This window comes from Stigmatopora argus, chromosome 12 (genome assembly GCF_051989625.1).
Source record: "Stigmatopora argus isolate UIUO_Sarg chromosome 12, RoL_Sarg_1.0, whole genome shotgun sequence".
Taxonomy (NCBI): Eukaryota; Metazoa; Chordata; class Actinopteri; order Syngnathiformes; family Syngnathidae; genus Stigmatopora; species Stigmatopora argus.
Window position 1 is genome coordinate 15579069 of NC_135398.1, and position 22903 is coordinate 15601971.

The 22903-nt window shown below is 41.3% G+C and overlaps 1 protein-coding gene across 1 annotated transcript; it reads right to left on the minus strand.

Moving 5' to 3' along the window:
* Positions 1–649: 649 nt before the first annotated feature.
* Positions 650–11249, minus strand: casq1a (calsequestrin 1a). The gene is made up of 11 exons (XM_077615600.1): positions 10929–11249; positions 8783–8876; positions 8204–8304; positions 7943–8054; positions 7635–7708; positions 3869–3999; positions 3757–3802; positions 3571–3625; positions 1539–1639; positions 1313–1387; positions 650–1223 (listed from the first exon to the last, which is right to left on the minus strand). The coding sequence occupies exons 1-11, from the start codon at positions 11163–11165 to the stop codon at positions 930–932; spliced, it is 1320 nt and encodes a 439-aa protein (XP_077471726.1). The 5' UTR covers positions 11166–11249; the 3' UTR covers positions 650–929.
* Positions 11250–22903: the final 11654 nt, after the last annotated feature.

The following is a 22903-nucleotide window of genomic DNA, read 5'->3' on the forward strand; positions in this document are numbered from 1 at the left end:
CGCCCTCTCTGTTTTATCAAAAATTCCAAATTATTTATTTTAGTTTAGTATTCACACATCGTTTTTTTGTATACATTTTTAAAAACATTTATTTTATTTAAAAATAAAAAATATTCAGCGAGAGAGACCACACATCGTTTTAGTGTTGTACATTTTTTTCCAAGGAGAGAGAAGCCCGGGCCGACCCGACCCGAACTCGAAGTAATTGATATTTTAGGCCCGATCCGACCCAAAATTTCCGTCGGGTTCGGGCTCAAGATCTTCCCTCTAATTGGAGGTCATAGAAGTCATACATGTAGCATATAGTGCTGCTTTAGTTATATAATTTTTGTGTGTGAAACCAAGCACCACATAAATGCCTTTGTTGGTCATTTAACAATCACATGGTAATCAAAAGCGTACAAACACACAGCTGTCGGTGTTTTTATCCAAATCTGTCATTTATTTAAGACTTCACAGTAAGTAATTTGTCTTGTTACAAAAATAAAATTTGGCTGTTGTTAGGCTTCATTGTCGTAGAAAACACCAGAGGTACTGTAATTTGGCAGCTGAGGCTGGTGATACATAAACACCAATCTGTAAAAACCTGCTAGCACCTTTGAATTTGACTTGATGTTTTTGCACCGGACAAGAAAATGAATGAACATGTATTAAATATGATCCAGTATAATACTGCAAACCTTTGGTACTTAGTTGAACACCAACGTTAATCATATAAAAGCACTAGCAGTACATATCGAAGATTTGTTTTTGTTTTCCCACTAAAGTTACATGAGTGGAACAATTGTGCATGGGAAAGGATTGGGGAGTTATAAAGGAATTTAGTTCAGACGATGAAGAGATGAGACAAAAACAAAAGATATTATTCCTGTTCATATTAGCACTTTCAACTGCATTGGTCAGATTTAGATAAATGTCAGAATTTGTCACTAATCCTCATCCTCATCATCATCATCGTCGTCATCGTCATCATCGTCATCATCGTCGTCGTCATCATCGTCGTCGTCATCATCGTCGTCGTCATCATCGTCGTCGTCATCATCGTCATCGTCATCATCGTCGTCGTCATCATCGTCATCGTCGTCATCATCGTCGTCATCATCGTCGTCATCATCATTATCAGGATCAATTTCTCCTGAGAGAACATCCTCAATCCAGTCCTCTAGTTCCTCTGCAGATGGCATGTCATCGTCTTCGTCCATGTCCATCCAGATGCTGTCAGCCTGGTGTGGAGTGACATATAAATGGTAGCCACCCCCCAACTGGCATGGGTTTTAAACTCGAGCAGACACTTAATCAAAGGTCATCTTACATCATCAGCTTCCACGACACCGATCTGTGGGGAAGACAGGTCGATTCCGAAAATCTTCTCCCAGTGAGGTACAAGCTTTAAACAAAAGAAGAATACAATGTTTAAAGTCATAGTAAGTGTCATAATTGAAAAGGTAGCCTCGCAAACCACCCCAAATGGCCACTTCATTTATTCATATTTGAAGTATGTATCTTTCAGTCAATGCTCAATTTGAAACAAATCCTACCAGGGGGAAATCATCAGGGTCAATCCAGATAATACTGAGGTGAGGATGTTCGGTGTTTTCCTCAGCAACTTCCTTTAGGATTTCCAAGAACTCAAAGCCATCTGAAAAGTAAAATTGAAATAGAAAAGATAACATTGTCCTAATTTTATATTGATTTTTCCCCATTCCATTCGATTTTAATGTTATCTTCTATAATCCTTATAAAGCATGATTTATGAGTGTGTGTGTGTGTATGTTAAGATTCTCTCACTACGTTTATCCAAACCGTGCAACATAGAGAGTGGATTTTTTAATGGTGGCCAGAAACGGCTGACGGATCCTAATAGATGATGAATTGTATTTGGATTGGATTGGATTGGATAACTTTATTCATCCCGTATTCGGGAAATTTCGTTGTTCCAGTGGCAAGAGGGTGAGGCTCTTCACCTTCTCTAACTGTGTAAATCTTTTATTTGTTAAAAACCCATTTTTCAAAATAGATTTTTTTAAAATCCCGCAACAATTGTCTTTTGGTTCTAAACATCTACTCATTTAAAGCTCATGTAACTGAAAACGCGGAAAGGCTTTCTTTACTCTTGTTCCAGTTACAACTGAAATCTACAATGGTTCCTTTTAAAGGGCAAGACAACACTAACTATAAATGAACCTCGAGTGAAAGACGGTTGCTCAAAGTATCGATGTATGCAAATTGTGAATTTCTCAGACCTCTCATAATGGAGAAAATAATGTTTAAACCTGAAAAAATTACACTTCCACAAACTCAGCCTTTTTGTGACAAGCAGTTTTACCCACACACAAAAACACAGATTTAACTTGTGTACAGTTAGTTCAAAGGGACAATGGGTATTACTGACGTCATCAGGAAGAGAAGGCAATTTCACATTTGATTGTCTAAAAGAGATAGAATCTCTGCCTCCAATGTCGGGCGGAAACTTCAAGAAAATACTTTTAGTAACATCTTTTTTTCATTCAGGCCGCCTCTACACTCTTCGGTGAGGGCAGACGTGGGCTCAATTCCCACTGGTGGCGGTATGATTGTGAGTGCTTATGGTCGTTTGTCTCTCTGTGTGCCTTATGGCAGACTAGGGCACAGTAAAATGGTGGTCCGGGGGCCTAATCTGGCCCGCCGCAACATTTTGGGCGGCCCGAGAAAGTAAATCACAAATTCCGACTCTGATTTAGGATCAAATTCAAATGAAGATTATAGATGTATATTATATTTTCTGATTTTCCACTTTTTAAATCAATACTTATAATTTTTTAAATCATTTTTTTTTCTTTTTCAGTTTTTAGTTCAAAAAGCATTTTGTAAAATCTAAAAATAAATAAGTATATATAAATATTTTCAGTTTTCCATTTTATTATTGAATACAATTAAAAATATATATATTTTGTTTCATTTTGAAATGAAAAACAAATGATTAAAAGACGTTTTTCCTTACTAAGAAAAAAAAGCTCAACTACACATTGCTTTAGATCAGGGGTGGCCAAGTCCGGTCCTCGAGAGCCGTTATCCGCTCTGTTTTCCATATCTCCCTCCACCAACACACCTGAATCAAATCATCGGGATTGGTATCAAGCTTCTGGACAGCTTGCTGATGAGTTGATTATTTGATTCAGGTGTGTTGGTGGAGGGAGATATGGAAAACAGACCGGATTGTGGCTCTCGAGGACTGGAGTTGGCCACCCCTGCGTTTAGATCTATAAAAAACTGAATTGGTTTTGATCCAGTTTTTTTAATCCGATTGCTTAAAAAATATATAAATATTATATCTAAAATGGTCCGGCCCACATGAAATCGAGTTGACATTAATGTGGCCCGTGAACCGACTCGAGTTTGACACCCTTGGTCTAGGGTGTAGTCTGGGTTAGGCTCCAGCAACCCCCGCAACCTTTTCGATGGATGGTATGGAAGATGAATGAATCATGCTTTCTTCACTCATTCAATTTAGAAAAATGAAATTCTGTCATTTTTCATGTTATGAGACAATATTCCCTTTGTGATAAACTTAAAAAAAAATTTGGTCTGCACCTGGATCAGACTCCTCAGCAAATGCAATAATGTGTTCGCCATCAACATGGTCATCCTTTAAAAAGAACACAAAATCATTGGACAAAATAAAAAATCATTTTCCAAACAGTAACAGTAACAGTAAGAATTAAATTTCTAATGCCTCTTCGATGTTTTTATATTGTTGTGAGACAATACGGTTCTTACCCAGATTTCATACATGTTGTGGGGCTGCAGCTTCCTTAGAGTTGGCCTTCAAAAACACAAAGAGTTTGTTTTTGAACTGGGAAAATGAATTTCTCAGAGACGCTCGACACACCTGTCATTATCTTCAATGAATTTCACCAGTTCTTCCTCAGTATAAGGTTTTCCCGGGATCACAACTGGGTCATCCATGAAGGGTTCGTAGAAGTCCACCTCATTGAGCTTGAGGTCCAAAGCCTTGGCAACCTGATGCCAATAGTTAAAAAATAAGACTCAAAATATACACATACAATGATTACATGTAATATTACAAATGGAGAGTAAATCTGAGCTATATGGGGAACAGATATAAGCGATACTTGCCTAAATATGGGTTGTATAAGTGGCACCTGTGTTCTCCCTGGGCCTGCGTGGGTTTTCTCCCACATTCCAAAAATATGCATGGTAGGCTGGTTGGACACTCTAAATTGCCCCTAGGTATGAGTGTGAGCGTGAATTGTTGTTTGTCTCCTCGTGCCCTGCGATTGGCTGGCCACCAATTCAGGGTGTCCCCCACCTCATGCCCAAAGTCAACTGGAATGGGCTCCAGAACCCCCGCGACCCTCGAACAAACTCCCCGGTCTGAAGCCAAAAGCACTTTATAATATGGGGGACAACAAAACATTTCTTGTGTCCAAAATAAGTCCCAAAATAACTGATTGTGTGAAATATAAACAGCATTTTTTAGTCTATTCACTCTATGATATTGATGTCTACACACATTTTCTTTAAAAGCTGGGCCAGAACATATTATTGAATTGAAGACACTAATAAGTAAAGCTTTGTAAGGTGGAATTCTGTCATATTCTCGCTCGAGTCCAACTTAAGTTGCCTGGGTTTCCTTAATTAGATTTTACGCTCAGCATTTTCAATCTGAGACTGCATTTTTGACAGCTGGCAGGTCAGGCCAGTACTTACCTCACTTTTTTAAAGTTACAACACCATGCTTTTGTAAGATGTCCAGAATCTGGCGTGGCATTGATTGTTTGCTGAAATAACGTTTGGCATCCCAGAAAAAAAGGATGCTGCTTGGATGGCAGCATATATGATCTTGCTCCAAAACCTGTTGCTATATTTCAACATTCCTGCTACATTTACAGATGTGTAAGTTACTCATGCCTTGGTCATCAACACCCCTGCCCCATTCCATTACAGAGTTTAGGGCTTATAACAATCCAGATGGTCTTTTCCACATCGGTCTCATGGAAATGAAGTACAAGAGCTCCAAAAACAATTTAAAATGTGCTTTTGTTAGATTGCAGCATTCTATTTCACTTTGTTTAAATACATTACAGATGAATTCTTGGTGTTGTTAATACTTGTATACCACACTGTTAAGCAGTGCTACAACAATTATTTGATTAAATTAAATAATTTGATAAGGAAAAAAACCTTTCAATTACATTTTGCTTCTTTGACAAATTGTTTAATTGGAGTGGCATTTTAATTGTTTGGTTTCAAAGTACTGTATATTTAGCATTATTGATTTGGTAAGATGCCACCTGATGGTGCAGTGGTTCTTCCGCCTGACATTGGTGCGGGCAGTCTCGGATTAGGCCATCCCCCGCCTGGTGCCTGAGGGTGGCTGGGATAGGCTCCAGCACCCCCATGACCCTAGGACCCTTGTGAGGATAAACGGTATAGAAGAGGAATGAATGGAAAGAAAAGGGCCCTCTGGTGGCAATTGACCATCCTACCACATTTTGAGACTCCAGTTGTCCAGTACAAACTACAATCGTACCTCTACTTACGAAATTAATTGGTTCCACAACTCTTCGTGACTTGAAAATTTCATAAGTAGAGCAGTACTTTATATGTAAATTCTCTAATTCATTCCTAGGTCCTCACACAACTACCAACTAAACCCTTTAAAATTGGTCAAAGTTTCCCGATTTTGTATGAAAGATGTCAGAATCACACAAAAATGAGAGAAAGGATTGGAGGTAGAGGTAGGGCCGCTGTGTGTGCAGGTTTTTGTTTCAACCGATCCAGCACAGACACTTTGACCAATGAGATTTCTGCAGAAAACAAGAAGCACTTGACTGCAATCCGCTGATTGCACTTGCAGGACACCAGATTGGTGAAAAGGTGTCCTCTTGATGGGTTGGAATGAAAACCTGCACCCACTGCGGCCCTTTGTGGTAGTATTAATAGTTTGCCCACCCCTGTTTTAGACTTATAGTGAGTATAAAGCGGTTGAGAAAATGAATGAATAAATGAATGAACATGTGTCCTATGTGTGTGTATGTGTAAATATGTACCGCGTTGTATTGTTACGGTTTTTATCGCTTAATAAGGGGAATTGCAATCATTATCTAGGGGAACATTTAGCCGAGGTTGACAGGTATGTAAGAAATAATCTTGAAACATGGATAGTGGTTGTTGTGAGACAGCCAATGAGAGCCCAGTAGAGCGTAGCAAGGTTCTAAAGTGAGAATCAATGCATCCGTGACAATATTTTCAAAATAAAATAACGGATAAGGAAATGCATTACTTTTTGGGGGATTTCGTAACTTGGATCTTTTTCGTATCTTGAGGCACTGATTTGCATATAAAAAGCTTTCATAACCTGAAACGTTCGTACCTAGAGGCATTCGTAAGTAGAGGTATGACTGTATGTGTATTACAATCATTTAGTTCTCCATGTCCAATGCTGAAGTCACTGTTTCACACAGTGCACCTCAACACAATGTCATGGTGATACTGTAATAGTATACAGTAATTCCTCGACATGCGAGTGCCCCGACATACGAGGAATTTGAGATACGAGTAAAATTCAGAGCAAATATTTACCTTGAGATCCGAGACAAATTTTGATATACAAGCATACAGCCAGGTGGCCAACGCGAGAGGCTGCTTTATGATTTCACCGCACTGTCTCTCTCGCCGCATCTCCCTTGTGCAAAGATGTCTACGAGCATTGGGCGGAGCGTTTCATTTTTTCCGGTTTTTTTGCATTAGTCAGTGCAGAATTAAGGGAAACACAATGCATCCAAAGCCAGCCACTGCAATGAAGGGTAGTGCGAAGAAAAGGTGTATGATGACAATCATGAGTAGTGTACGCGTGACTTAGCTGGCTCGCTAATACATATGGAGAAGCAGGAAGTTCACCGAAAGCCGCGGTGGAATACATTGGTTATTGCACAAGAAGGTTTAAATTTAGTGTAACGTAAGATTAAAACTTTTTAAGTGTGTGTGTATAGGAATCTAAGTTAATTTAAGTTAAATTTAAAGTTACGAGCGCATCCGTCAAGTGACTCTCTCTCTCTCTCTCTTCCCTATTCATGAACTCCCCGTTGTATAAAATAATGCCTCATTTTATTATTAAACATCATAACCACTAGTTATTTGTTACTCTGTAAGTAGATGGTGAATTAAAACCAATAAAAAATGTTTTTCCATTGTAATATCCTGTTTTTTGGTTTTTTTTTTCAGAAGGTGGGAACAAATTAATTGGTATTTAGTTCATTTCTATGGGAAACGTTGATTTGAGATACGAGTAAATCGACATACGAGCTCAGTCCCGGAACGCATTAAGCTCGTATCTCAAGGTACCACTGTATATATATTTTAAAATTCCTTGCAATGCTACTTTGAAAGACCTCATGGTGAAACAGTTTGACAATATCCTCATGCAGTATTTCACAAATTGGGGAAGTAGTAGTTACTTTATACCCAACCATGAGAATGACATTTCAAATTAATCTTTTGATCGATTGATTGATTGATTTATTTGATAAGGGACAGCACATATTAATGAACATATTTATATTCATGTTCATGGACATGTATGTAGTATTCTAGAAAAGTAGGTGAATATATTGTGTTCTTTGTTTGCCTACCTTGCCATTGAATGTTGCGTAGAACTTGATGTGAGGATGGAATTCTTCAGCAGCATCCACAAAAGCTTCAAAATCTGTCATTTAATATGACATAATTAAATTCTGGATGTGTATTGGCATAAATTACAAATATGCATGCATTTTTCAAAATCTATTTTGCATGTTTATTTAATGAAAGATGCTCATACAAGATGAGTTTGACCTAATATTTGACCTATTATTTTAGCAAATCTTCGAAATCAGTACAGAAAGAGACAAAAACAAAAGCAAAGTGTAGATTTTCATGCCATCACAGTACAGATTCTTACGTTCTGACTTGTGACTCTTAAAGTAGCCCACCAATTTGATCTCCTCTTCAATGTTCTCAAAGCCTTTCAGTTCCCTACTGTTGTCAATAATTTCCACGGGGTCTTCAAGGAGCTGCCAAGGAAATTTAAAGGTCATGGAGGACAGAAAAAACAGGACAATTGTGCAATGAAAGAATGCTTTTCAGGAAAAAAAAAACGAGACAAAAAACAACACTAAATGAATATAGAAGCTATTTAATGAGAGGTTATCTTGTCACGAACATCAAAGATGAACTCCACAAGCGTGTCAGCTGCAAGCTCTCCATCATACTCAACGACCTCATCATCTGTGAAGATGAAGATGCTGTCGGACTCTTCAAGTCCTGAAAACAAATCAGAAAGTTGAATCATCATAGTATTTTTGAACAAGAAATAGTAATAGGTTCAATATATCAATGATACTTTTATCATAACCAATGTTGCCTCTAAGCTGTGCGTGCGCGCAATTGCGCACTACTCTCGTCTTCTCTACGCACAGCAAATCATATGGAGCGCACAAAATAAAATCCCAATTTTTTATTTTTTTTATTTTTTAGCTGTGAGGCCGACGCGCGAACCACTCATCTGCCGGGCCGCCCATTCATAGATATTAATCATTACATTTTATGATTACTAAATCATTTATGTGTAGTAGACATAAACCTGCTTATGGCAGGTGTGATACTGCTGTGTGCCCATAGCGAGCAATGATGATGTTGCTCACACCGGGACTCAGTGTGCTCAGGGAGGTTGTCTTTCTGCCCAGACAAACAAAAAATTAGAGGGAACATTGATCATAACCAAGAGGATCAAGATGTTTACCCAATTTCTTAGCTAAAGCCTTGTCAAGTTTCGCATCAATGAGCCCAACTCCAACATCCTCGTCATCAAATTCTGCAAGGACCTGCGCTGCAAGCTAGGAAACACACAATATCAAAATGTCATTGGTCAGTGTAAGTCATTGATGGTGTCGTGGTTAATTCGCCTGACTTGGATATGGGCAGCGTGTGATTGATTCACACTCAGTGGCAATGTGATTGTGAGGGTGAAAGGTCTCCATGCCCTACGAATGACTGGTGACCATTCAAAGACAGCTCAGATCTGCTCCAGCAACCCTAACACTAACAAGGTTAAGCATTGCGGAAAATCAAAGAATGAAGAATTAGTGAGTACATTTTAGAGACTTGTCTTAACTAATGTCGAACAAGCTTTTTTTTGCTCATTTCTTTTGAGGGTTGCTTTTTCTGTAGTTGTTTCATGACCATAAAAGCCTTCCCTATCTGCGCGCTGCTTATGCACTTTCTAAATCTGTATGAAACTTGAACCTCATGACTGACAGCTACTTTCACCAATAGGAGCGTCCGATTCAGAGACGGTCGCATGAAGGAAGTGGATCAAGGCCATTACTTTGATTGGAGCACAAGCATATCTTTTATAAAAAATAAAATAATAAAACAACAAACAAAAAAATTCAATTAAAAAAAATCCATTAAAAACATGCTTTCATTAAATATGCAAACCACATGTGATGATGATTTTCAAAAGGATTCATTATCCTTATTGTGGTTCATCATCTTGTGATAGATCTTTCACAATGCAACATGTAACCAAAACATAACTAAATTATAAGAATTACATTTCATACCATGATAATGACATCACATTCATCATTTAATCATTAAATAAATCATAACTTTTTAATGAAACGGAAAAGGAAGTGAATACTAATCTATGTTTTTTTTGTATTGGGCAAAGTGCAATAATGCCATATTTAAGATTTATGTACAACTTTTTCTTAATGCCGCTATACTAATGGAAAATATATAGGGCATGGATATTTTTTTTTACTTTTTAGAAACTGTATATGAAGTGCTCAAATAAGCTGCTGTCAAATTTCCAACCCAAGCCTCATTTCAAAAACACTTCCACTCAACGAGACAGGCGTGGTGAAATATTGACACTTAAAACCTCATGAAGTACTTGATCCATTAAATGCTGTACCCTTGCCATTATCTGTTTCTAATAATAAAATTTAATCCGTTTTATGGTAATATAAATACATTAATACTGAGAAACACAAACCTTCTGGGTACTTAACCTACCACAAAAGCAACTTGAGATAAATATAACTTTCAAGCCACATCAACTTCAGGGACTATTTTGGTGAGTTGGCAGAGATGTTTCGTGCTCTGAGATGTGCTGACGAGTACAGTACTGCAGGTGTCAATCACAGGACAGAGCTGAGCCGACACAACTGGAGCCAGAGCCTTGGACTCTGGCTTGTAGCCCCCAGCCCTGACCCCCCACACAGAGCCAGCCTGATGGAGGAAGTGATATGCTAAAGGAGAGTGGCTACTCCATCTTTGACATAATGTAATGTTTTACTCTTCCTCTTCATATTGCACTGATCGCCCTGAGATATGCAAACAGTTATTGATGAAGTTCAAAAAGCATCTCATATCTTTAAATATTTCATATCAAGCTGAACTAAAACATTAGTGGGGTTCCCAGAAGAGAGTGGGTGTAGTATCTGTATAAAATTATATCACGACTGCTATTTCTTTGCAGTCCTGCAACTTTGTTTGGGATGAGAGGTATGTCAGATTTGAGTGTACTTTGATGTATACAAATCCTTTGGCGTTTTTTTTTTCATGTGTACCTTAATCTAATGAGGATTTCATGCTGATCTATCAAGAAAATTCCCGAATACGGGATGAAATAAAGTTCTAACCGAACCTAAGATTGTGGTGAAACGTAAGTGATTGTGCTCTGCATTAGTGCACTATACTAGACCATCAATAATTCTCCAACACGCTAAACGTTTACCCCCTTTTTCAAGATGTCATCCAAGCCCGTTTTACTTCTCTTGGAAAAAATATTTAAATATTAACATTGTCCGAAAGAGAAAGCTTTTCTTGTACAACGCGCTTCACGCTCTTCTCATAACACTCCTCGCAACTCAACTTACCTCAAGGGACAACTCCTCTATCTCAAACTGTTTCTGGGCGACGCGGCCGGATGCGGGATGGTCATGGTAGTACACCACCATGACATCATACTTCTTCATCACAGACTTATAGTTCTTGAGGTGGAGGTCGTGGACTCTGTCCTTGCCGTCATATTCGGGGAAATCCAAGCTGTCTTTGCTCAGTGAGAGCCCCACAAATGACAGCAATACTGCCACAAACACCGAGGTCCACTTCATGGCTCCTCTCTGGAGTGGATTAGATGTATTTGCAGTATCAGAATGCCGAGTAAAAAGCTGAGTCTAAGTATGAGGAACCCTTTCCAGTCCACGTCACCCAGAAGAGAGCAAGACCAACTCTTACATCCACCTTAATAAAAACCCCACATGGGTCACTGGTATTGGGGCACGCGGCATTCGAGGGGCTGAGCTAAATTGGCATCGGTGTGTGTCTATGTGGGGTAAGATGAGGCGGGGGCCTGTGTGGTTGCTGGGGAGACGGCTTTGGGTGTAGGCCTATGTTTCATACATTTGGTTGAGAGCTGAAATCAAGGCTGGGATGAGGTTGGAAGGAAATCGTGCATGTGTGCAAATGCTTGCTTGAAAGGAAAATCTTTAACAAATCCCGAGATGCAGGACCATTTGCCCATAATTAGCGACGATATAGTATTGAATCCCAGCTAAAACTAATAGATGTGGTACAGTGAAGTACATCAGGAGGTGTATTGGTGTCTTATTTGCTGAACTTGGCGCCTTCATAATGTTGCACCAGGTCACCTAGGGACATGAATGAGAGGAGGAATGTGGAGTGGTTGCTGCACCTGCTAATGACCCGTGAGAATAACATGGTACAATACTAAAACAAGGTTTCTACAAGGGACTGGGGAAATTTTTTTCCCGTGGATGCCCTTTGCCATGTATGCTTAAGATGGTCACCTGAGATATTACTTTACAAATTGAAATGGAAGAAGTAAACTATAAATACATGTAGGAAATCCACCCGTCCCTCTTATCTGTGGCAAGATATGCAAGCATGCAGTATTACAGGTCTGAGTTGGAGGGGAACAGTTGGAAGATGTACTTGCGTGTGCTTGTAATCTTATACCAGCAATGTGTGTTGTCACTAATAATGGGAAATTGAACTAATTCACTGCATCTGTGAACATTCTGCAGTAATACCTTAAGGAGGCAGAGTTGGATATCATGGTATAACATGATGCTCTTGATACCACCGAAGCTTATAATTCAAACAACAGCTGCTGTTCTACATCCACAGACTGAACATCATCAAGGTTTGACATATCATATCTGTATCAGCCATATGTCATCAGTGGTTTTAATAGGACAGTTTAAGGATTGGTGACCATGACATTTCACATATACTAATGACCAGTGGTGGACTGTCAAGGCCTTGCAGGCCTTGTCTGCTGGCCTAAAAATATTTGAATCACAGACTGATGTTAATTATATTTTGTCCATGAATACTTAAAAATAATTCCAAAATGTCTGTCAGCTTCCTTTCATTGCTTTTCCCCTGGTTGTGCTGCTTTCAGATTGTGTTTTCATATTTGAGCATTTAACCAAACACATTTCAGGCAGGTGGCCCGGGAGCTGAGTGGTTACCGCATCGGCCTCACAGTGGGGGACCTGGGTTCAAATCCAGGTCAATCTACCTGTGTGGAGTTTGCATGTTCTCCCCGGGCCTGCGTGGGTTTTCCGCGGTTACTCTGGTTTCCTCCCACATTCCGAAGACATGCCTAAGTATGAGTGTGAGCGTGAATGGTTGTTTGTATCCTTGTGCCCTGCGATTGACTGGCCACCACTTCAGGGTGTCCCCTGCCTCTGGCCCGACGTCAGCTGTGATAGGCTCCAGCACCCCCCGCGACCCTAGTGAGAATAAAGCGGTTCAGAAAATTATTTGACCGAGTGATCCAAGATGGCGGCGCGCACGGGTGCAGCCGCTCTTTGCTCCCCAGTTTGGTGCTCAAAAATAAATAAAAAGATAAAAAAAACCCAGTAATTTTGTTATAGGGAGCTGTTGTATAATGACAATAAAGGCTTTTGATTGCGATAAGAGAGACATTTCAGCCATTATATTTTTGGCCTGGGTCAGAAATCTCTACCTGGGGGCCTTCACAATCAGTTCTTCAGGCCCTGGAGCATAGAATAAGTGTTGATAAAACTGTTGCTTTAACCAATCAGATTTCGAGTTGCCAACAGCAAGGCCTTTCGCTGGCATAGGGATACCTCAGCGTTTTCACACACTATGATTGGCTAGTGATAGAGCAGTGGTTCTTAACCTTATTGGAGCTAGTGAACCCCACCAGTTTCATATGTGCATTCACCGAAACCTTCTTTAGTGTAAAATGACATGATTTTTTTTCAAATTCAAGATATATGAATTCCTCTCAGCACTGATTGGCCAAGCAATGTCACGTGATTATCTGCATGCAGTGATGGTCAAGCGGGGCATGTTATCATTAATAGACAATGAGTCGATGTGTCTTGACTTCCACGGCAGAGGCTCAACCGAACCCCCGAGTCCGACTCACCGAACCCCTCGGGTTCAGTCGAACCCAGGTTAGGAACCATTGATTTAGAAACTGCCTTTTTTATTTCTTTGGGTTGTCTCAGTGTAATACTAAAATTGGTTTGCTGATCTGAAACCTTTGTGTGTGATAAATATGCAAAAATCACAGAAATCAGGTAGGGGCTAAATACTTTTTTATGGCACTGTATTTTGGAAAGGCTTTGGCGGAATTCTTTGGATTGAACCAGCTGCCCAAGTTGGTTTATTGAAGGCTCGACCGAGGCTGCTGGAGTTCAGATGGGGAGCTGAACTATGGACTGAATGAACTATGACTGTACAGCCCTAAGAGTCAACACTTCCGTGATCCATCACCCCACCCCCACCACCGGCATGAGGATGCATGGATGTGTCATGCACCTTTTTGCTGCGACTGCTTTCATCTCTCGGGATGGATCCCTTCGTCCACCCCTGTCCTTAACTTATAGTTGTCAGTGTCCCTAGTTGTGCTTTCAAGTGTACTGCTTCGAATGTGTTTTCCCCCATACCTATAATTCCTCTTCACTCGAAGGGGAATGAAAGGCCATGTTTTTTTCCACTCTTTCCAACCCATTGTTTTCATTTTCACACTGTTTCTGGCCGGAGCCCAGTCAATGGCGAGTCAACAGTCAGCCGGCCTATGTCCCTCCAATGCAGTATGTGATTTTATAACAGTCCGGTTGAGCGTTACCTGAAAGGCATATTTTGTAGTTTTGTTAGAATGACAATAAAGCTATCACTTCAATTCACCTGGATTTTATTACCTTAAATAATTTAAGGTAATAAAATCCAGCTGAGTTGCACGGTTCAATCTTGAAATGAGTGTTTTTTAAATTTCTCCATTTGATTACAGCAGCGTTTCCCAATCACTGTGCAATGGTCAGGTGTCTCACTAGAAACTGCAAAAAGTCATACAATGTAATATAGAGAGAGAAAAAATAATATGAATATAACAAGATTAGAATTGAACTATTACAAGGTTAAAATCAAAATATGATGAACATTAAATTATAGATTATACTATTATACAAAATTCAAATTGTGAAACAGTCATTTGGTTGTTTATTTTTCTCTAACATGAACCGGAAGTTGTTTGGTTTCTAGGGCATCAACAAAGTCTGTGTGCGTCGTATTAGGAGATTTAAGCAATATTTCGAGATTTAAGTACTAATATTTGGAGAAAAGTGATAAAATGATCCGATTAAAAACATTACTGATAGGTTCACCAATAGGCATTCCCAGATGCACGCACAAATAAGGGAGACATTAGACTCATCTGTAGTGTTCTTGCAGGAGAGAATCGATCCTGACGTGTCTTTGTCCAAGATCATTCTGCCGTTAGACGGATCTCTCTCGTTGTTTATTACATTAGATTTACAACATGCATTTCAGTTCTCAAAACAATTGAAGGTCTGCCGGATCTTCCCAAGGGAGCGGTGTGAACAACAGTGTGAGGAGTCGACCGTCTCCATATTCCAGCTGTCCAAGAGGAGTGACCGTCACGTTGTTTAGGCAAACTCAGGAGCGAGCATTTACACGGTTGCAAGCAGATGTACTAAAATGAGTTTTCTAATGTTAATAAGCTAAGTAAAGCAAAGCGTTCTTCATTGCGAGTGTTACACCCTGCATTCGATCTTGACACACAGGGGGAAATATCAGAACAGTGAGATGTTGTTGTTAGTTCAATCCAACTTTTACTGTAATCAATTAACACAAAAACCCATAACATACAATTAAACCCATATATATATACATTATCAACACGTTAGAACCCAAAACATAATGTACAATTTCACCTATATATATAAATATATATATTATCAACACTTTAGAATCCAAAACCCAATGCACACACACACTCGTTCAACACACGGTCATAACTTGTTATATCTTTTCCTTTTACAACTTCTAGTAGTCCTACTATTATTCAACAGGGCAAACAATGCAATATCAATAATATAACATCCTTTCTATGACCGTTATAGACACTGTCAACGATAATGGTGGCCGAAGGTAGCGTGCTAAATGCTATTCCATGTGCGTGACCCGAGACTCTCACATTCACGCCCGTAATTCAAAAGTAAATAAACATTAATAACCATTATCTCTTTTCTCACACGCTAAACAGTGTATATTACAAACCCCAAACTCAAACAGCCTTTACAATAAACAGCATACCTTGACACACAGGGGGAAATAATCAGAACAGTGAGATGTTGTTGTTAGTTCAATCCAACTTTTACTGTAATGATTCAGCACACCTCCCGTGCCTCAAGCTATTTGCTAAGACATCAATAATCGAATACCTATCTTCTTTAACATGCCCCACACTTGCCATGTGGATCCAAGGATCAACAATCGAACACCGATACACACATTCAATCCAAACTCGTCATAGCTTCTTTACATGCAATCGTTAATAAATCAAACACTCTAGCATGTCACACTAATAAATCAAACACTCTAGTATGTCACACTCTCCCCCACAAAAACAAATGTCGTCCCGACATCAGTATATTCCAAATATCTTCCCCTTGTTGGTTGTAATGCTGAACAGTCTAGCGAACTTGTCATTTCACATCCTCTTCTGTAAACTGATACTCATGAAAACTCCAGGCGGCAAGGGCCACAGTTCAAAAAAAATCCACAACTCGTACGGTCCACGTTCACTGGATGGAAACTGTAATCACAGTCCGTAACAGTCCATGTTCGCATAATACATGCCACCCTTGTAGGCTCAAGCCTGTTGGAGTCCATACATAAAGGGTGGTTGAATGTAATATGGCTGCAGGTGTACTAACCAAGGAACCACTCCTGGTGCAGGGTAAGCAGGTAGCAGCTGATGTGGTGACTGAGTACTATAACAGGAGGGGACACCAAGCTGATCATAGGTTGTTCGTCGTGGTGGATGTCTCTCCCTTCTTGGCCGTTCATAAGTCAACGCCTCAGGTTCATTCACAGCGGGTGGCGGAGAGGTCTCTGATAAATGATCATCACGAGGATCTTCAACAGCCAGATTTGTTCCCTCACCAGGCAGGTCCTCCAGCTGATAGTAATCTTCTCGTTGTACTGGTCCGGAAGCAGGGCCCGTCACTCCGAGTCTCTGATTCGCTGGCAGTGGCCTGTGCTCAGACTCCATCCCTTGGGCATCTCTCTCATTTAGCACCTGGAGGGGCTCGTAGTGAAAGTCATCTTCGTAACCACTGTCTTGGTCTGTCTCTTGAAGATGAGATACCCGCTGCTGTTTATTTCTCTCCATACTCTTGTCAATTTTTCCTCCTTCTGGTGTCAGGTTTTTTATCAGGATGCGCTCTCCTGGTTGTAGCACGGAGCTCCTCACTTTGGTGTCATAGTGCTTTTTACCTCGTTCTGCAGCTTTTCGTACACTCACGGTGGCAATGGTGTACGCCTCCTCCATCCCTTGTCTCCCTTTCTCCACTTTGGCCTTGTATAACTCCAGCTTGTCAGCTTTGATTGCGCGTTCTCTCAGCGCATCCAGTTCATCGCGATAGGCGCGGGCTGCACGGGCGTCTACGAGCAGCTTCAAATTCTCCTGCTGGAGCCTCTTTATTTCTTCCTCCATGTTTTCCTGCTGGTGTCTGTTGTCGAGCAGTTGTTCATTCCTCTCTTCTAGTTCTTGTCTAAGTCGTCTGATCTTTGCCTTTGAATCGGCAGGTTCCACCATCAGGTGTTGCTGAGTTCCCACCTGCTGCTGTTGCATGCTGGGAGGATTGACGATGGCCAGTGGACTGGGTGAGCCACAAAGCACACGAACCACACCTTCCCTTTCCTGAGTTAGCTCTGCTATAGTCTTTTCTTTTAGTGGTCTGCCTCCTCGGATTTTACATCCAGCTTGGAAATGTTCTCCACTCCCACACCGATAACAATGTGTGCACTTCACATCTCGCCCTCCCTGGTGACAAGCAAAACACCTTCTTGGGACATAAGCAGGGCGGCTAGTGTTCCAGCGGGGTGCTGGGGGCTTGCTGTAGTAATTTTGTTTTGCAAAAGGTGGCTGGGGCTCCCTAACTGGTCTTCTAACTGAAGGTGGGAGGTAGGACTGAGGCTGAAACATAGCCCGCTGTAGTGTCTCTCTAATCTGAGCTATCTCTGCACTGAGATCTTTAAGAGAAGCAACACTTGCCTTAAGTTCAGTCAACTCCGCTCGTACCTCACGGGACAGTTTTGGTTTTTCTTCTCCAGGGCAATTGGTAGGTCGTAGTTCTTCTAAATGCACCTTGGTAATATGTGTCGCTGCCTGTGGGGTACTAAACTTCTTTTTATTTCTCCTTTCCACTTCATTAGCACAGGCTATATTTAACCGCTCTAGTAACAGTTCATCTGAAGTCTTACAGTCCAGCAAGAGAGGCTGCATATCTACCCTCACACTGTCACTCTGGAGACCAGTGAGTATTGTGTGCAAGCACATACGCTGGACTAAACTTGGGTCATACTGGAGTCCTGATTCTGATTCTCGAGATGCAAACAGTACCTTCTGCCTAAGACCCAAGACTCGCATTAAGAAACTTTGAGGAGTCTCTTTGATCTGCTGCACTTCTGAAGCTAACTGCTTATAGAGGTCGGTAGCACTCCTCTCCTGAAAGTGAGTGCGTAGGATGCATTTGAGTGTGGGAAGAGTGAGGTTAGGTTTCTCTTCCAAATAATTACGTAGCTGCAAACTGGGGGAGATAGCTCTGATAACTGCATCAATAATTTCCACATCTAAGTAACCCCTATTCAGTCCATTTTCAATTTGATGAACAAGGCTGGAGAATGTCAGCTTGTCCCTCTGGCCTGGTTCACCTATTTGGCCGGCAATTTTGAAGTCCTTGCGCCAGTATGAGCTTGGCTGGGGCTGGGGAGACACACCCCCTTGAGGGTCCGCAGCATCTGGTAGCTGGGGCAAAGTTATTGGAGTCTCTTCCAATCTTGATCCTTGCTTTTCGTTTTCATCTATTTTGACTTCATGCTTCATATCTGATATTTTATCTTTCAGTTTCAACAATTCAGACATGCCTTCATCCTGCAGTTCCTCTAGTTCTTCTCTTTCTAGGTACTTTACAATGTGAGCCACTAATGATAGACGCGATTTCCGTTTAACACTTCTTAATATGTTAAGAAAATCACATATTTCCAGTAGGTTATTTTCCGTCAGGTTGTTCAATGTTCCTACCACCTCTTCGAGTAACTGTTCCATTTTGTTGACGATCTAGGAGCTCTGTTGACTGTACAGGAGTGAACTCTGAACTGGCACGTATTTACTGTCCCTCTGATGATCTCGTAGGCCTCAGATGACAAGTACTCAACCGTCAACTTCCAGTTCTTCTTAAACAGCAACACCTCCTCTCACTGCCATCGGCCTGGTTTTGTGGGGGGATTTAGCTGGCTCAGAATTCAGTGAGCAGGTCTTGGACACTGGACATCTGAACAGCAATCCCAGCGGTGCCTCCAAAATGTTACACCCTGCATTCGATCTTGACACACAGGGGGAAATATCAGAACAGTGAGATGTTGTTGTTAGTTCAATCCAACTTTTACTGTAATCAATTAACACAAAAACCCATAACATACAATTAAACCCATATATATATACATTATCAACACGTTAGAACCCAAAACATAATGTACAATTTCACCTATATATATAAATATATATATTATCAACACTTTAGAATCCAAAACCCAATGCACACACACACTCGTTCAACACACGGTCATAACTTGTTATATCTTTTCCTTTTACAACTTCTAGTAGTCCTACTATTATTCAACAGGGCAAACAATGCAATATCAATAATATAACATCCTTTCTATGACCGTTATAGACACTGTCAACGATAATGGTGGCCGAAGGTAGCGTGCTAAATGCTATTCCATGTGCGTGACCCGAGACTCTCACATTCACGCCCGTAATTCAAAAGTAAATAAACATTAATAACCATTATCTCTTTTCTCACATGCTAAACAGTGTATATTACAAACCCCAAACTCAAACAGCCTTTACAATAAACAGCATACCTTGACACACAGGGGGAAATAATCAGAACAGTGAGATGTTGTTGTTAGTTCAATCCAACTTTTACTGTAATGATTCAGCACACCTCCCGTGCCTCAAGCTATTTGCTAAGACATCAATAATCGAATACCTATCTTCTTTAACATGCCCCACACTTGCCATGTGGATCCAAGGATCAACAATCGAACACCGATACACACATTCAATCCAAACTCGTCATAGCTTCTTTACATGCAATCGTTAATAAATCAAACACTCTAGCATGTCACACTAATAAATCAAACACTCTAGTATGTCACACGAGCAAATATATAATAATGTAAGACTAATAAGCTAAGTAAAGCAAAGCGTTCTTCATTGCGAGCAAATATATAATAATGTAAGACTAATAAGCTAAGTAAAGCAAAGCGTTCTTCATTGCGAGCAAATGTATAATAATGTAAGACTAATAACCCTAACAATTGAATTACTTATTTTTGCATCAGGGCGGCTGAGTGGTTAGCGCGTCGGCCTCACAGTGGGGGACCTGGGTTCAAGTTCGAGGTCGGTCCACCTGTGAGGAGTCTCCCTGGGCCAGCGTGGGTTTTTTTCCGGGCACGCCGGTTTCCTCCCACATTCCAAAGACATGCACAGTAGGCTGATTGGAGACTCTAAATTTCTCCTAAGTATGCGTGTGAGCGTGAATGGTTGCTTGTCTCCTTGTGCCCTGCGATTGGCTGGCCACCAATTCAGGGTGTCCCCTGCCTCTGGCCTCACGTCTGCTGACACCCCCCGCGACCCTAATGAGGATAAAATGGTTCAGAAAATGATATGATATGAGATGAGATTTTTGCATCACTCGAACCGGAAGTTGTTCATGGTCCGCAGACATCAACTTTTGGTGACATTAGGTCAGTGTGAAAAATTACATTTTGGAATAATTTTGGAGGTTTATGTTATTCCTGCTGATAAAACTTTGATCAGAATGACTATTGTAATTATAGCCGACATGGTTTTAAATTAAAAGTTGTTTAAATGGTGGTGTCCTTTGAGATTTTTCAATGCAAAAAGTGTGCCGCAGCTCAAAAAAAGGTTGGGAAACACTGCATTACAGGATTCGCCCAAGTGAGAGCTGGTGTAAAGCTATTTCAAATTGCACTGCACAGTCAGTGACAAAATAGTCCCTAAAGCAGGGGTCTCAAACTTGCGGCCCGCGGGCCAACTGCGGCCCTCGGGACGATAATTTGCGGCCCCCGTCTTAATATGAAAGATCGATTTTTTTTTTTTTTTAATTTTTTTTTTTTTTTTTTTTACCCCTTTCCCCATGATGGCGCCGTTTAAGTGGCAGCCAGTGGCAGTAGCTCTGTCCACTCATGTTTTTCTTGTTTTACAGCATGTTTTACATGAAAAATTAGAGGGAACATTGACATGCACCTGCTTGTGGCAGGTGTGATACTGGTGTGCCGATAGCGAGCAATGATGATGTCGTGACCGGATGATTCGCCTAAAGACGTTTCGCCGACGGACGTTTGACAGACGGACAGGTCGTACTAGTATTTGTTAGTTTAATGATTAAATACAAATACTAGTATTTGTATTTAATCATTAAACGCTGTTTTCAGCTGGATTTGACCGAATTTGAGAGCATTTTGAGCCGTTTGGCGAATGGACGTCTATAGACGTTTTTTTGCCTCCATCGCAATATCATCCAGTATTTGTATTTAATCATTAAATGCTGTTTTAGGATGGATTTGACCCGATTGCTGTCATTTTACGGCTCGGTTCTGCTACATCTGCCTGCCCAAGGGTGCTTACTCCCGGACTGCCATTGATGGTAGACGAACATTGATTTTTACTATAATTTGGACAACACCGGCGGCGGGCCGGATTAAAAATCCTAACGGGCCGTATATGGCCCGCGGGCCGAGGTTGAAAAACGTGTACACACACGATCCGGCGGGGCGAGCGTTCGAATCCCGTTTCGGCGAAACCTCCGTTCGGCCGAATGAACGTTCGGTGGAACGTCCATTCGGCGACCTGCCCGTCTGTCAAACGTCCGTCGGCGAAACGTCTTTAGGCGAATCATCCGAGTACCGATGATGTCGCTCACACTGGTACTCAGTGCGCTCAGGGAGGTTGTCTTTCTGCTCAGACCAACAAAAAATTAGAGGGAACTTTGGTTCGGAGCTGAATGAACCAATCACGGTGAGGTATACGGCTCTGGAGGGCGGGACATCGGCCGGGCTGTCCAGTGCCTCGCTCACTCACTCATTCATTCCTCCAATCAGCTGGGCGGAGGAGAAGCCGTGAGGCCGATCACTCCGCTCGGCGCGCACACTCCTCCGCTGCTCTCAGCATAGAACTGAATGAGGCGCTATGATCTGTGATCCAGCCTGTGTCAGTGTCTGTAGCCATCTCCGCGATTGAAACGGAGAGCGAAAGTGCACATGCGCCACAAACCCGCGCGACTGAATGTGAAAGATCAACCCGAGACTCATTCCAAGTGGAAAAACATATTACAGAGCCCCAGAGATGTCTCTTTCAAAGCCTGCCGTGAAGAGAAAGGTCGGTGATGAGCACAGACAGTTTCAAGAAAAGTGGGGAGTGCAATATTTCTTTGTTGAACACAGGGGCACCCCGACGTGTCTCATTTACACTGAAAAAGTTGCGGTGCACAAGGAATACAATTTGAAACGTAATTGTACTACGAGACATGCTGAGGAGTACGAAAAATACCAGGGAGATGAGAGAGCCAACCAGGTTGCCAGTCTTAAAACATGTCTTCTGAGGCAACAGGATTTCTTCAAGAAGGCTACCAAAGACAGTAATGCAGCAGTCGAAGCTAGCTACGCCGTTTGTGAGTTGATTGATCCTGTGCTAAGTGATCCCAAATGGCTCATGGACTTGGCTTTTCTTGTTGATATCACACATGAGCTTAATGTACTGAACAAGAAGCTACAAGGCCAGGGGCAACTTGTCAGTGCTGCCTATGACAACGTGAGAGCATTCTGCACTAAACTTGTGTTATGGAAAGCCCAGCTCTCTCAGACAAACCTTTGCCATTTCCCAGCATGCAAGGCTCTCGTGGATGCAGGCACACCATTCAGTGGTGAGAAGTATGTTGAGGCCATTTCGAAGCTACAGGAGGAATTTGATCACAGATTTGCAGACTTCAAGACACACAAAGCCACATTTCAAATTTTTGCGGACCCCTTCTCCTTTGATGTGCAAGATGCCCCTCCTGAGCTTCAAATGGAGCTCATTGACCTGCAGTGCAACTCTGCACTCAAAGCCAAGTTCAGGGAGGTGAGTGGAGAAGCAGACAAGCTTGGGCAATTTTTGAGAGAGTTGACCCCCAGCTTCCCTGAACTTTCCCGAAGGTTCAAGCGGACCATGTGCCTTTTTGGGAGCACATAC

Coding starts and splice junctions, on each gene's coding strand:
- casq1a (XM_077615600.1), bottom strand. CDS start 11,165: ATGAAGTGGACCTCGGTGTTTGTGGCAGTATTGCTGTCATTTGTGGGG. Junction 8,877..10,928: donor TAGAGGAGTTGTCCCTTGAG/GTAAGTTGAGTT, acceptor TGTGTTTCCTAG/CTTGCAGCGCAGGTCCTTGC. Junction 1,640..3,570: donor TGCTGAGGAGTCTGATCCAG/GTGCAGACCAAA, acceptor TTTACTTTTCAG/ATGGCTTTGAGTTCTTGGAA.